Source organism: Gossypium hirsutum, chromosome A08 (genome assembly GCF_007990345.1).
Source record: "Gossypium hirsutum isolate 1008001.06 chromosome A08, Gossypium_hirsutum_v2.1, whole genome shotgun sequence".
Taxonomy (NCBI): Eukaryota; Viridiplantae; Streptophyta; class Magnoliopsida; order Malvales; family Malvaceae; genus Gossypium; species Gossypium hirsutum.
In genome coordinates this window covers 127,088,999-127,101,561 of record NC_053431.1, presented here as the reverse complement: position 1 = coordinate 127,101,561, position 12,563 = coordinate 127,088,999, and the positions used below count along the sequence as shown (strand labels likewise).

General features: G+C 31.8%; 2 protein-coding genes across 2 annotated transcripts; both read left to right on the top strand.

The window, feature by feature from the left end:
• The first annotated feature begins 4,043 nt into the window (after positions 1 to 4,043).
• On the top strand, positions 4,044 to 5,590 carry LOC121204801 (ankyrin repeat-containing protein BDA1). The gene is made up of 2 exons (XM_041075352.1): positions 4,044 to 4,673; positions 4,760 to 5,590. Exons 1-2 carry the CDS (start codon positions 4,077 to 4,079, stop codon positions 5,549 to 5,551), a joined length of 1,389 nt encoding a protein of 462 aa, XP_040931286.1. The 5' UTR covers positions 4,044 to 4,076; the 3' UTR covers positions 5,552 to 5,590.
• A 1,925-nt stretch (positions 5,591 to 7,515) lies between these two features.
• Positions 7,516 to 12,442, top strand: LOC121202978 (protein unc-13 homolog). Its single transcript, XM_041075351.1, has 5 exons — positions 7,516 to 8,212; positions 8,594 to 9,457; positions 9,702 to 10,157; positions 10,849 to 11,038; positions 11,131 to 12,442. Exons 1-5 carry the CDS (start codon positions 7,676 to 7,678, stop codon positions 12,063 to 12,065), a joined length of 2,982 nt encoding a protein of 993 aa, XP_040931285.1. The 5' UTR covers positions 7,516 to 7,675; the 3' UTR covers positions 12,066 to 12,442.
• The last annotated feature ends 121 nt before the right edge of the window (positions 12,443 to 12,563 follow it).

Here is a 12,563-nt window from a genome sequence, read left to right as displayed (position 1 = left end):
TATTTATAAATTAAATAATAATATTAATATTAAATAATTTTTTTTAAGTTTATAATGTTATTACTAAATATTCTACCTTTGGTATTTTTATTAAAACTTTAAATATATATAATTGTATATTTTCTTTATAAATAATTGATTGTAAATTTTTATACATTGTACTTTATGTTATAATAAAATTATTTGGTATTAAGTTAACTAATAGAAAATATTCATATTTTAAATATGTATTTCTTTTTATAATATTTATTTTAACAATTTTTTACACTAGATCTATTTAGAAAATAGTTTAAAGATAATATTTTAGAGTTAATATTTAGTAACCTTGTAATAATGTATATTTTTTATTTGGCAGACAACCTTAAAAATTGTCAAATGTCTCTTTTTTTAAAATATATTTTTTTTTATTTCACAGGCAACTTTAATCTTACTTGTGGAATCTAAAAACTCCACGAATAGTAAACCAAATATTATTTCAATATTTAAACAGTATCAGAAGCAGTAACTCTATGATAGAGGTATCATCACAAATTTTTACATATTACATTTTAGTATGTCATTAATATGTCATAGTATATAAAATATGTTTCACAATATATCACCTCGTTCCGTCTCTGTCACTAACTTACTACAAATAATTCTCTTAAAATAACCACACTCAAAAGACTAACCAACCATAACTTACTACAAATTGATTTTAAAAATTATAACAATTTAATCGATTTGATTTTTAAATCAAACCGATTAAATTGTTAAATTTCAGTTCAATCGATAAAACCAGCGAGAATGATATGTTATCGACAGTAGAAAGAAAATTATATTTCATTTAAGAAACCACCCTCCATAAATAGAAAGAAGAGGAGAAGATAAGATTGGTTTGGCTTTGGTTTATTTGTTGTTTATTGAGCCACTAGAAGGGGCGGCGGAGGAGTAGTCGCCTAAAATTGGAAACTTGTACTTTTTTTATAATAAACTATTAAATCAACAGTAAGCAATAATTCAACGCATTTAGTCTAATATCTATTTTTTTTTATTTTACAACTATTAGGATTTCAATTAATTTTCATCCCTAAGGAAAACAAAGAAAAATAATAATATAATAATTTAAAGAAGAGCAAAACAAAATTCATACCTAATATATTTTTTCCTAAATACAAAAAAAAAATCATATCCAATATTAAATCGATTAAATATTTTTTTTCTTTCTTTCTCCTTTGAATATTCCAAGCAGTCCACTAGTTAGAGAATATTCTTTATTTCTTAAAGTATCGATACATTAAAGACAGAAGACTATATAATAAAACAAAAAAGTAAGGAAATTATTCATAACCAATCAACTTCGAGCAATAACATGCGTCTATTTATCTACTTCTTTAGGTATTTAAATATAATTTAAATACTCTTTCAACATTTAAATATTCCTTTTTTTATTTATTTATAATATACCAAATAATAAATCGAGCCCGTGGTTTTGGAATACTTTCTATAGGAAGGGGCCAAGAAAGAGCTATATATATCCATTTTTGGGGTCAAATAAATCTAAACTAGTATTTTTGCCTGTGTCTATATTTATTTTAAAATATTATATTTATCTGATATATAAAATAATTTTAAAAACAGAAAAGAAGTAACAAATGTTGTAAATGTTCCATATCTTCAATTATTTACCTGAATTTTTGATACCTTGTATGAAAATTTGTTTTATGATCAATATGTATCAATAATTTTTTAAAATTAAATAATATTAATTAAAAATATTCACCAAAGTGATAAGAATATATATAATTCAAAATTTTAAAACATTTTATTTTCAAAAGCATATTCCTAAATAAATAATATATTTTAAATTATTATTTTGGTAATACTAATTTCTTAGTAAATATGTTTTTTAAATTAAATAGTTTTTTTCAAGATTATCTTAAAATTTTTTAAGTTGAATCTTATTCAAAGAACCAGAATAATTTACGTCTAACTCCTCTCAGATCATAGACTATCGAGGGAACATGTAAGTTCCTTCACCCCTTTTAGATGATCCTTCTCAAACATGTAAGTTGAATCGTATTTTTGTTTTGGTCACGCAAATTTTAAAATTATTATTTTAATCATTAACATTATCGAAATTTAATATTTTGGTCACTCATCTATTAAATCACTTGCAATGGCCTCTTTTTATTGGCAAAAAAAAAATAAGCCCTCAAATGTTTACAGATTTTATCAATTTAGTTCTAAATGTAAAAAATTTTAACAAATTTAACCCTTAACTTTACACATTCTATTGATTTAGTCTTAATTCTTGAAAGTTAAAAAACTTCAAAACATAAAAAACCATTTACATGTTCATTCTTGATAAAAAAAATACATAAGATTTATAATAAAAATACAAAATTATAAAAAATATTTATTTATAAGTAAATATTTTTTCTCTCTTTCTAACATGAAATTTGTTTATTAAAATAATAATTTTATAAAATGAAACAATTTAAGTGAAAAAACCATAAAGAAAACATAAAAAAATTCAAGTGATGACATTGCATAATCTCATAATGTCACGAGATCAAATTGAGAAAAACAACCAAGTTTTAGTACTAATGTGAACAAAAAATAATAATCATGGACTACAATAAGAAAAGTTAAGTAACAACTCCGCTAATAAATCTCCATTCTTTATATTAGCTAGGGATAAATCTCAAAATTATATATGAACTTTGATTTAATGTGCAATTGTATACATAAATTTTAATTTGGTGCAATTATACACATAAAACTCTAATTGTGGTTGAAATGTATATTTGAAACTTTAATTTTGATCTAGTCATACACATTTAAAAAAATAAATATATCAATTTATTTTTATATTGGATGAATATAATTATTTATGTATGCAAATATAAACATAAAATTACGTTATATCAATAATTGTGTTAATAATTTAGAATAATTGGATCAAATCAAAATTTCATGTAAATAATTACATATTAAACCATAATTCGTGTATAGTTTTAAGACTTATCCCTATTTTTTTTTTCAGTGACCCTCTTTGGATATCACACAATCCTTAAGCAAAGAATAAAATAAAATAGATCACCATTTTTTTTTATCACAATGAATCTCCATTCTTGATATCACACAATCCTTAAGCAAAGAATGAAATAAACAGGTATGGTAATAAATCTTCCTTGTTTATGTTAGCTAATACTACTTTATAGGATGTAACACAATTTGGAGCAGCATAGGAATCTTCCCTTTTCTAACTTTATGTTTGGATTAGGAAAATGGAAGAGAACAGAAAGTAAAGCAAGAGAATCAAACATTACAAAATTTGGGTTAAATTATGCTATTAGTCCCTATACTTTATAAAAGTTATGGATTAAATCCTTATACTTTAATTTGATATTTTTTAGTCTTTGTATAGTCCTTACCAAGAAATAACTGTTAAATTCATTAAGTTAAATTTTGTTATTTTCAAAAAGGTAAACTACACTCTAAAATAGTGTCGTTCCTATTTTGGTCACTCTAATTAAGATAATTTTTCGATTTGATCAGCATCGTTAAAAATCTCGTTAATCCTCTAATAAATTATTAATATGATGTTTTTTTTTTAACTAAAGCTAGAGAACTATTAAACTACATACTCCTTAGATTTGTTGGCTTGGAGAAAAACTATAATAAATAAATATTCTATAAACATGTAAAGAAATATTTTTAAAAGATTATACAAATAAGGATTATAACATAACCAACTTAAATTTAACAAAAAAAAATATCAAATGCGTTAACAATTCAACTTATATTATTAAATTCAAAAAATAAAAAAATAAATTTCTAAAAATAAAAATAGAATAAAATCTATTACCTGTGTTATTCTACTCTTTCTCACTATAGAACAGTAATTGTGGCGATGAAAAAAAACAACTTTTACTTCTAAGAGTAATTTATTCTATTCCTTGCTTAATATTTAATTTATTCTATTCTTTAAATCACTCTTTACCTAAAAGTCAAGCAATTAGGACGTACTTTATAATGTTTTAAATAAGGATCATTGGTAGTATGTTATTTTACAAGTCAAGGAGATAAGCATGAATGATAGCTTGAGAGAAGCAGCTGCAACAGGAAATATTGATGCCTTTTATGCTTTAATTCAAAAGGATCCCTACATGTTGAAGCGCATTGACCACATTCCTTTCATTCATACTCCACTTCACATAGCTGCAACTGAAGGCCAAATTAAGTTGGCAATGGAGATTATGAACTTGAAGCCTTCGTTTGCTAGGAAGCTAAGCCAAGATGGGTTTAGCCTCATGCACTTGGCCTTCAGAAACGGCCACACCAAGCTACTGCTTCGACTCTTGAAGACCGATAAAGATCTGGTTCGCGTCAAAGGAAGGGAAGGAATGACTCCTTTCCATTGTGCAGCCACAATGGGGAACTCTAATCTTTTATTCCACTTCCTCGAAGCTTGTCCTGAATGCATTGAAGATGTGACAGTTCGAGACGAGACTGCGTTACATCTTGCTTTGAAAAACGAACACATCGAAGCTTTTAATCTCTTAACCGGATGGCTTCAAAGTAATCGTCGTAGAGGAGCCAATGAATTGGAAAAGAAGGTTATCAATTGGAGAGATGATGATGGCAACACTGTGTTACACATTGCAGCTATAAAGGAACAACACCAGGTATACTAATTTCCTTTTTTATATATATTTACGCTAGCTATTGATATATTTATCTAATAGTGTGTGATAATATATTAATTACGCAGGCACTAAAAATGTTATTATATGTCGGGAAATACTTAGACGTAACAGCTAAGAACTCAGATGGTTTAACAAGTCGAGAAATCATAGAAAAGGTCGAAAGAAAAGGTTTGAACATGAGTGACGCCACCGCCACCAAGATTAAACACATTAAGAAAGGAACCCATTGGCATAAAAGAAGATTAACAATGTTGGTTCGTGCAAGAAACGGGTTGTCGGGGGACATGATCAACGCAACGTTGGTGGTTGCGACGCTAGTTATAACAGCAGTTTACCAATCATCTTTAAGCCCACCGAGAGGTGTTTGGCAAGGTGATAATAACAGTATCCCCACCACCAACTCAAATACTCTTCAAATCTTAGACGATAATTACAATAAATCCAGATTCAAACACCTGTTGGGTGAAGAAACAAGGAAAAGCGGTACAACAGTGATGAATCCCGACATGTATTATGGGTTTTGGGTTTATAATCTTATAGCATATAGCTTGCCGGTTCTTCTAACAGTTTTTCTCCTCTCCAATGTTCCTCGTTTACTCCTTATCCCGCTTTATTATCTAAGTGTCTCCTACTTTTACTCGATGACAACAATATCACCCTCGTCGTTTTGGGTAGACGTTAATTATATTCTTGCCAATGTAATCTCTGCTATCCCCTTTGCCCTACTTTTCGGAGTCATCCGCTTATGGATGTCACCAAACTACAAGGAATTCAGACAATTACATAGACTTCTCCGTAGTGGCAACCTTGTCATAATCATGTTTATATTCAACTATGTAATTGATTTCTTTTTTTAATTTTTTTATAATAATTAATTTAACCCCTTTTTTTTCTCATTTTTACTCTTAATTTTTTTGTATCACTTTAATCTTAAAACTCCAAATTTTATTAAACACTAATGTGACAACTCATGTAACAATTCATGATAATAAAAATTATACGTGTCAAATTTTCGATTTAGCAATTCATTAACAATTGAAACTTTGAAACTTTGATTAATTTACTTATTTATTTTTCAATATTTGTTAATTTATCCTTGTATATAAATAAATTTATTAGTATAAATTGATTGAACTATAAAAGAGACTAAGAAGGAGAAATTTCAATTGGTGTAGACGGTGCAAATAAAAAATATCATATAATATCGATTTTAACAGTCCAATAACTTAAATAAAAACTCTCAAATAATTAACAATTATTTTATAAATTTTTTAAGTTAAATAACCTTGGGTATAGTAACCGAACAGGCCAATTAATCTACTTAAAAGCCCAATGTAGGCTCATTGGGCACATGCATGTGATACGTTGTCGTTTCATGAAAGAAAACATGTTGGTCTTCTTCATGTCGGCACATAAAGCATTACTATCCTTATCACAGTTTCGCATCCCTTTTGGCTATTATCTTATTCACTACAATTTAAAACAAGCAAATTCAACATTATAATGAAAATAGGATGGAATTTGTTTTCGTTTTTTGGTCTGTTAGGCAAATAATATTAATTCTTGCAACATATTCTGGCACTCTCAACTCTCAATCATTAAATTTAATTACAAATAAACAAATTCTACGCTGTTTGTTGCTGTGTATTACACTGCTTACAGGTGCGCCTGGACCCACCAATCAACCATCCACAGTCCACTTCTTCTTTTATAAATATCTCCCATTTCTTTTCTTTTCCTTTTTTTGATAAAGCCCTCTCCTTCAAAATCAAATGTCATATACAATCATAAAATATTACAATATCCTCATTTAACTATGTGATAAATTTTTTTTTTTTAAAAAAATCTAATTTAGCAAATCTTAAGCAATAATTTGATAATTAATTTAATAGATCAGTACTTATTAATAAGTAAAAATATATATTTTAGATCTAAATTGATTTGACGTTTGTTATTAGATGATCAGTATTAAAACATAATACTGTAATAGAATGTTATTAGATGATAGTATTAAGTCTACATTGATATATTTGTTTTGAATAATATTGTAATCACTTAAGAGCTATCCATTTCAACTGAAAAAAAATAAACGTAGTATTTTCATACATAAAGGTAACCAGAAGTTGATTTATATCGACAAAAGAAATTGAAATTGACGTGACATGGTTAATTAATTCAATTAAAATCATTTAAAATCATAATCAAAATTTTGGTATTATTGACAAAATTAAATACTTAGATTTTAAAAATTCAATTTTAAGATTCATGATGTATAATATATTTGTGAATTTCTAATTTCATGTCTTATGTGTTTTGTCATCCGACTAACTAATACTACATAAGATTTGTCACAAGATAATAAAATTGAAAGAAGATTAAAATCAATTATTACACAAATCTAGATCTTTAAGATTTCATGACCTCAACATTGCTAATACGATTAAAGGTAAAAGTATAAGGAAGCTTCCGCATTAAGAGACAAAATGCTTTGTCTCATTTATTTAAAAATAAATAAATTAGTATATATACTTAGATAAATAAGTAAATTAATCATTTCTGTTAAAAATTTCATCTATTTATATTGTTATAAACTAGCATGTCTAATAGAATAATCAAATAGTCGCATGCATGTACCTCATGTTTATCTATAAAGACTAATTTTTAACAGAAATATAAATTTACATACAAAAATTAATTTATTAATTTTTTTAAATAAAAAGACAAAATACAATCTCGCTCCTAATACAGATAATTCGTCCATTCACTTTCCCTTAAATAAAAAAAATTGATATATAGATGGGTATTTCAATCATGGATTCATGGTATGATTATCGAATATTATTAATTTAATAACCGATTAATTCGAATTTAAATTTTTTAAAAAGTCGATAAACAGCTATTATATTGCAATTTTTAATCTTTCTGTTTATCTTCCGTTTTAAGTCCGAATAGTTCCATGTTCTCTCACTGAGTCACACACAATGGCGCATCTCTTTAGAGACCTTTCACTCGGCCACTCAAAGAGAGAGTCAACGCCCCCGCCACCGCCACTTCAAACTAAACCACCACCAATGCCGACGAACAAGCTTACCCCCACCGATCTCCAATCTCCACTCGGACAACTCGCCTCTCAACTCACCGATTCCGACCTTCGACTCACCGCTTACGACGTCTTCCTCGCTGTATGCCGTACCTCAGCTTCCAAGCCTCTCTCCACTTCCGCCTCTTCCATTTCCGATTCGCCGAGTCAGAACTCGCCTGGTCAAAACCACAACCACTCGCCTAGCTCCCCCGCGTTGCAACGCTCGCTTACGTCAGCAGCTGCTAGTAAGATGAAGAAGGCTTTAGGATTGAAATCTCCTGGCTCGAAGAAGAGTCCCGGTTCAGCTCCAGGCTCGGGCCAGGGAAAGTCTAAGCGGCCTACGACTGTAGGGGAGCTTATGAGGATTCAAATGCGTGTACCTGAGAGCGTTGATGCGCGTGTTAGAAGAGCGCTTTTGAGAATTGGCGGTGGTCTGGTTAGCTCAATTTAAGATTTAGTTTACTTGAAATTTTGGTTGATCTGGAAATTTTGCTTTATTTTTAATTGCAATTTATTTGATCCAGATACTGCTACTTGTGAGTAAGTTAATTCGGATTGTATAATAATATAAAAGTTGATGAGCTAGGATCCGATGATAACGATGTTGAAAAGTAGATTATATTATAATTTAAGTTACAAGCTAATTTAGTTCTAGAATTCAATCATGAGTAATGTAAATTCTTCAAAGTTATTGTAAAATCCATCCAGATTATCAAATTTAGTGTAATAGAATTTTGATGAAGTTCATAAATCGTATTTGTTTTGATGTTACGGTGACTTTATTGATAATGGTCTACTATAATTTTATATATCACAGGTTGGAAGGCGGATTGAATCAGTGGTTCTTCCATTGGAGCTACTGCAGCAGCTTAAGCAATCAGATTTTAGTGATCAACAAGAATATGATGCATGGCAGAAAAGAAACCTCAGGGTTCTTGAGGCTGGGTTACTGTTACATCCTCGTGTGCCACTCGATAAATCAAATAATGCATCACAAAGGCTACGGCAAATCATTCATGCAGCTCTAGATAGGCCAATAGAAACTGGGAAGAACAATGAGTCAATGCAAGTTCTTCGCAGTGCTGTAATGTCTCTTGCCTCTAGATCTGATGGCTCTCTCTCTGATTCATGCCACTGGGCTGATGGCATTCCACTGAATCTTAGACTCTATGAAATGCTTCTCGAGACGTGTTTTGATATTAATGATGAAACATCCATTGTTGAGGAAGTTGATGAGCTTATGGAACAGATAAAGAAGACGTGGTTGATCCTTGGGATTAATCAAATGCTGCATAATCTCTGCTTTGCATGGGTTCTGTTTCACCGTTTTGTTTCCACTGGGCAAGTCGAAATGGACTTGCTATATGCTGCTGATGGTCAGCTAGCAGAGGTAGCAAAAGATGCCAAGACAACCAGGGATCCAGAATACTCCAAGATATTAAGTTCTACATTGAGTTCAATATTGGGCTGGGCAGAGAAAAGACTCCTTGCATACCATGACACTTTTGATAGTGGAAATGTCTATACCATGCAGGGCATTGTTTCTTTAGGTGTATCAGCGGCCAAGGTTTTGGTTGAGGATGTGTCCACTGAGTATCGCAGAAAGAGGAAAGAAGTTGATGTAGGTCGAAATAGAATTGACACTTACATCAGGTCATCGTTACGCACTGCTTTTGCTCAGGCAAGTCTTTACTATCTGTTATTAGCCCCCTTACTCAGAATGATGGAAAATTGAGCACCAATGGCTCATGTCTAGTATCTGAATCTTCATTGCATATGTAGAAGATCCTAACATGTATGAGACTTTGAATGCAACAAATATTATGACGTGTTTGTGTTCTCTTTCTTTTTTTCTCTATCCCCCCCAGTTCTCCGTTTTACTTGGTTTCATGACTAAGCATATACATTGTTTTGTTGTTGGATAGAGAATGGAGAAGGCAGACTCAAGCAGGAGAGCTTCCAAAAACCAGCCAAATCCTCTTCCCGTCCTTGCAATCCTTGCTAAGGATGTTGGCGAGCTAGCAGTTCATGAGAAGCAGGTTTTCAGTCCAATACTGAAGGGTTGGCATCCTTTGGCAGCAGGTGTGGCTGTGGCCACCCTTCATTCTTGTTATGCTAATGAGATAAAACAGTTCATATCAGGCATCACAGAGTTAACCCCTGATGCTGTTCAAGTACTTAGAGCTGCAGATAAACTGGAGAAAGATCTTGTGCAGATTGCAGTCGAGGATGCAGTTGACAGTGATGATGGTGGGAAGGCAATAATCCGAGAGATGCCTCCTTATGAAGCTGAAACTGCAATTGCCAATCTTGTTAAAGGGTGGATCAAGACTAGATTAGACAGACTTAAGGAATGGGTTGACAGGAATTTGCAACAAGAGGTAGGCACTTGCTATTCTTTTTGGTTGAAAATTTTATCTTTCAAACCCAAGTTCTACAACTACTTAGTTTTATATTGTGTAACTATATATTCATTGTGAAAATATTTTTCGAGTCTCTTTACTGGCAATAATCATGTCATAATAGATTTCTCTCTTTATGGATAATTCTGTTAGGCTTGCATGGCTTGACTACAAATGAGTAACACAGGAAACCAAAAAGGTGAAGAAGTAATTATGTTTAAGAATTAACTTTTTCTAAGCATTTGGATCACATGCTAAGGCTATAAGAGTACAAAAAAAGGTATTGTGAAGGACTGCAGAGTATATAAATCAGCTCTAATACAGTAACATCTCTTGTTAGTGGTTTGCTTTGCATAAGATTTAAAGAACTTTCCTTTTTAATTTTAATTAAAGAAATAGCACTGTGCTTTACAACCCTAACCTACATAAGTTAGTAGGAGATGATTTCTCAATAGGTGCATTATTTCATTCATTTAGTTTCAAATTCTATGTTATCATATGAAGCACTTCACTGCGTGTGTAGAGGTAGTTTATGTTCCTTTTGAAAGTTGCTGGTTCATTCATGCAACTGACATGGTTATCCACTGAATTGGTATTTGTAGTTTTGTTAGAATGGGAACTTGTTATTGTTCTTTTTGTTTCTGCTAACCAACATATTGCGTTATCTTAGGTCTGGAATCCACAAGCTAATCAAGAAGGATATGCACTCTCTGCTGTCGAAACTTTGAGAATCATTGATGAGACTTTAGATGCATTTTTCCAGCTTCCAATACCAGCACATCCTGCATTGCTACCTGATGTGATAGTTGGCCTTGACAAGTGTCTTCAGTATTATGTGATCAAGGCAAAATCTGGATGTGGTAATTGCTTGCAAATCTCATTAATGATCTTAATACGATGTTTAGGGGTTTTATAGTTTCTAACATTGCTGTCCATTAAATCTGACTTGCAGCTTCACGCAATACATATATCCCAACAATGCCTGCTTTGACCAGATGTGAGATTGGATCAAAGTTCCAAGGTGTCTGGAAGAAGAAAGAAAAGTCACAAAATACTCAAAAAAGAAATTCCCAGGTTGCAACTATGAATGGAGATAAGTCATTTGGGATACCACAGCTGTGTGTTCGTATAAATACTCTGCACCACATCCGATCTGAGATGGACGTTTTAGAGAAGAGGATTGTAACCCACTTAAGGAACTGTGAGTCTGCTCATTTGGAAGATTTTTCAAATGGCTTGAGCAAAAGATTTGAGCTAACACCAGCTGCTTGTGTGGAAGGGGTTCAGCAACTGTCTGAGGCAGTAGCTTACAGAATTGTATTCCATGACCTAAGTCATGTTTTATGGGATGGTTTGTATGTAGGGGAGCCTTCATCTTCTAGGATCGACCCTTTATTACAAGAACTGGAGCAGAACTTACTGGTAATCTCAGAAACCGTGCATGACAGAGTTCGTACAAGGATTATAACTGATATCATGAAAGCGTCCTGTGATGGATTCTTGCTGGTTTTACTTGCTGGAGGCCCTTCTCGTGCTTTCTCTCATCAGGATTCTCAAATTATAGAGGATGATTTCAAAGCCCTTAAAGATCTGTTTTGGGCCAATGGTGAGGGTTTGCCTGCTGACCTCATAGATAAGTTTTCAGCTACAGTGAGAGATGTCCTTCCCCTATTCAGAACCGATACAGAAAGCCTAATTGAGCGGTTCAAACGTGTGACCTTGGAGGCATATGGCTCCTCCGCAAGGTCTAGGCTTCCACTACCTCCAACATCAGGACAGTGGAATCCTACTGAACCAAATACGCTCCTGCGGGTGTTGTGTTACCGGAATGATGAGGCAGCCTCAAGGTTCCTTAAGAAGACTTACAATCTACCTAAGAAACTGTAATAACCTGGGTTCGGTGTATAGCGAACCAAGGCTGCATCCTATGGAAAATTTGAGCTTGCAATGTTCATGTGATTATATATATTGTGAGATGGCCTAGACAAGATGTGTAGCATGTCATTGCCAGTTGACTGCAAGGGCCTAAAAACGTGGCGTTAATCATGTATAGCATACAGTGGTAATATTCGGGTGAAATCCAATTGCTCTTTACTATGCTTCAGAGTCCGAAGAGACTCTCAATGGCTTGCCTATGAGCATAGGTTGGTGGATTCCATTCATTACTATGAAACATATAACTGTTTGAGATCTAATTTTGTCTATTCTCTAGAGGGATTAGGAGAATTTGTTTGCCTTATGAGATTCTTTTGTTCATTATTTCATTTATCTGTCATTGCGTGTCATTTTGCTTCTTCTTCTTTTTTTATTGATGAATTGCTTTTAGCCACTGTCTTTTGCCATATATAATTATATTACCAGGTCTTGGTATGTATCATAATACAG

Excerpts from the sequence above, each read along its gene's own strand:
- LOC121204801 (XM_041075352.1), top strand. The coding sequence starts at position 4,077 with ATGAATGATAGCTTGAGAGAAGCAGCTGCAACAGGAAATATTGATGCC. Across the intron at positions 4,674-4,759 it reads CTATAAAGGAACAACACCAG|GCACTAAAAATGTTATTATA; the intron begins GTATACTAATTT and ends TTAATTACGCAG.
- LOC121202978 (XM_041075351.1), top strand. The coding sequence starts at position 7,676 with ATGGCGCATCTCTTTAGAGACCTTTCACTCGGCCACTCAAAGAGAGAG. Across the intron at positions 8,213-8,593 it reads TGAGAATTGGCGGTGGTCTG|GTTGGAAGGCGGATTGAATC; the intron begins GTTAGCTCAATT and ends TATATATCACAG. Across the intron at positions 9,458-9,701 it reads TACGCACTGCTTTTGCTCAG|AGAATGGAGAAGGCAGACTC; the intron begins GCAAGTCTTTAC and ends GTTGTTGGATAG.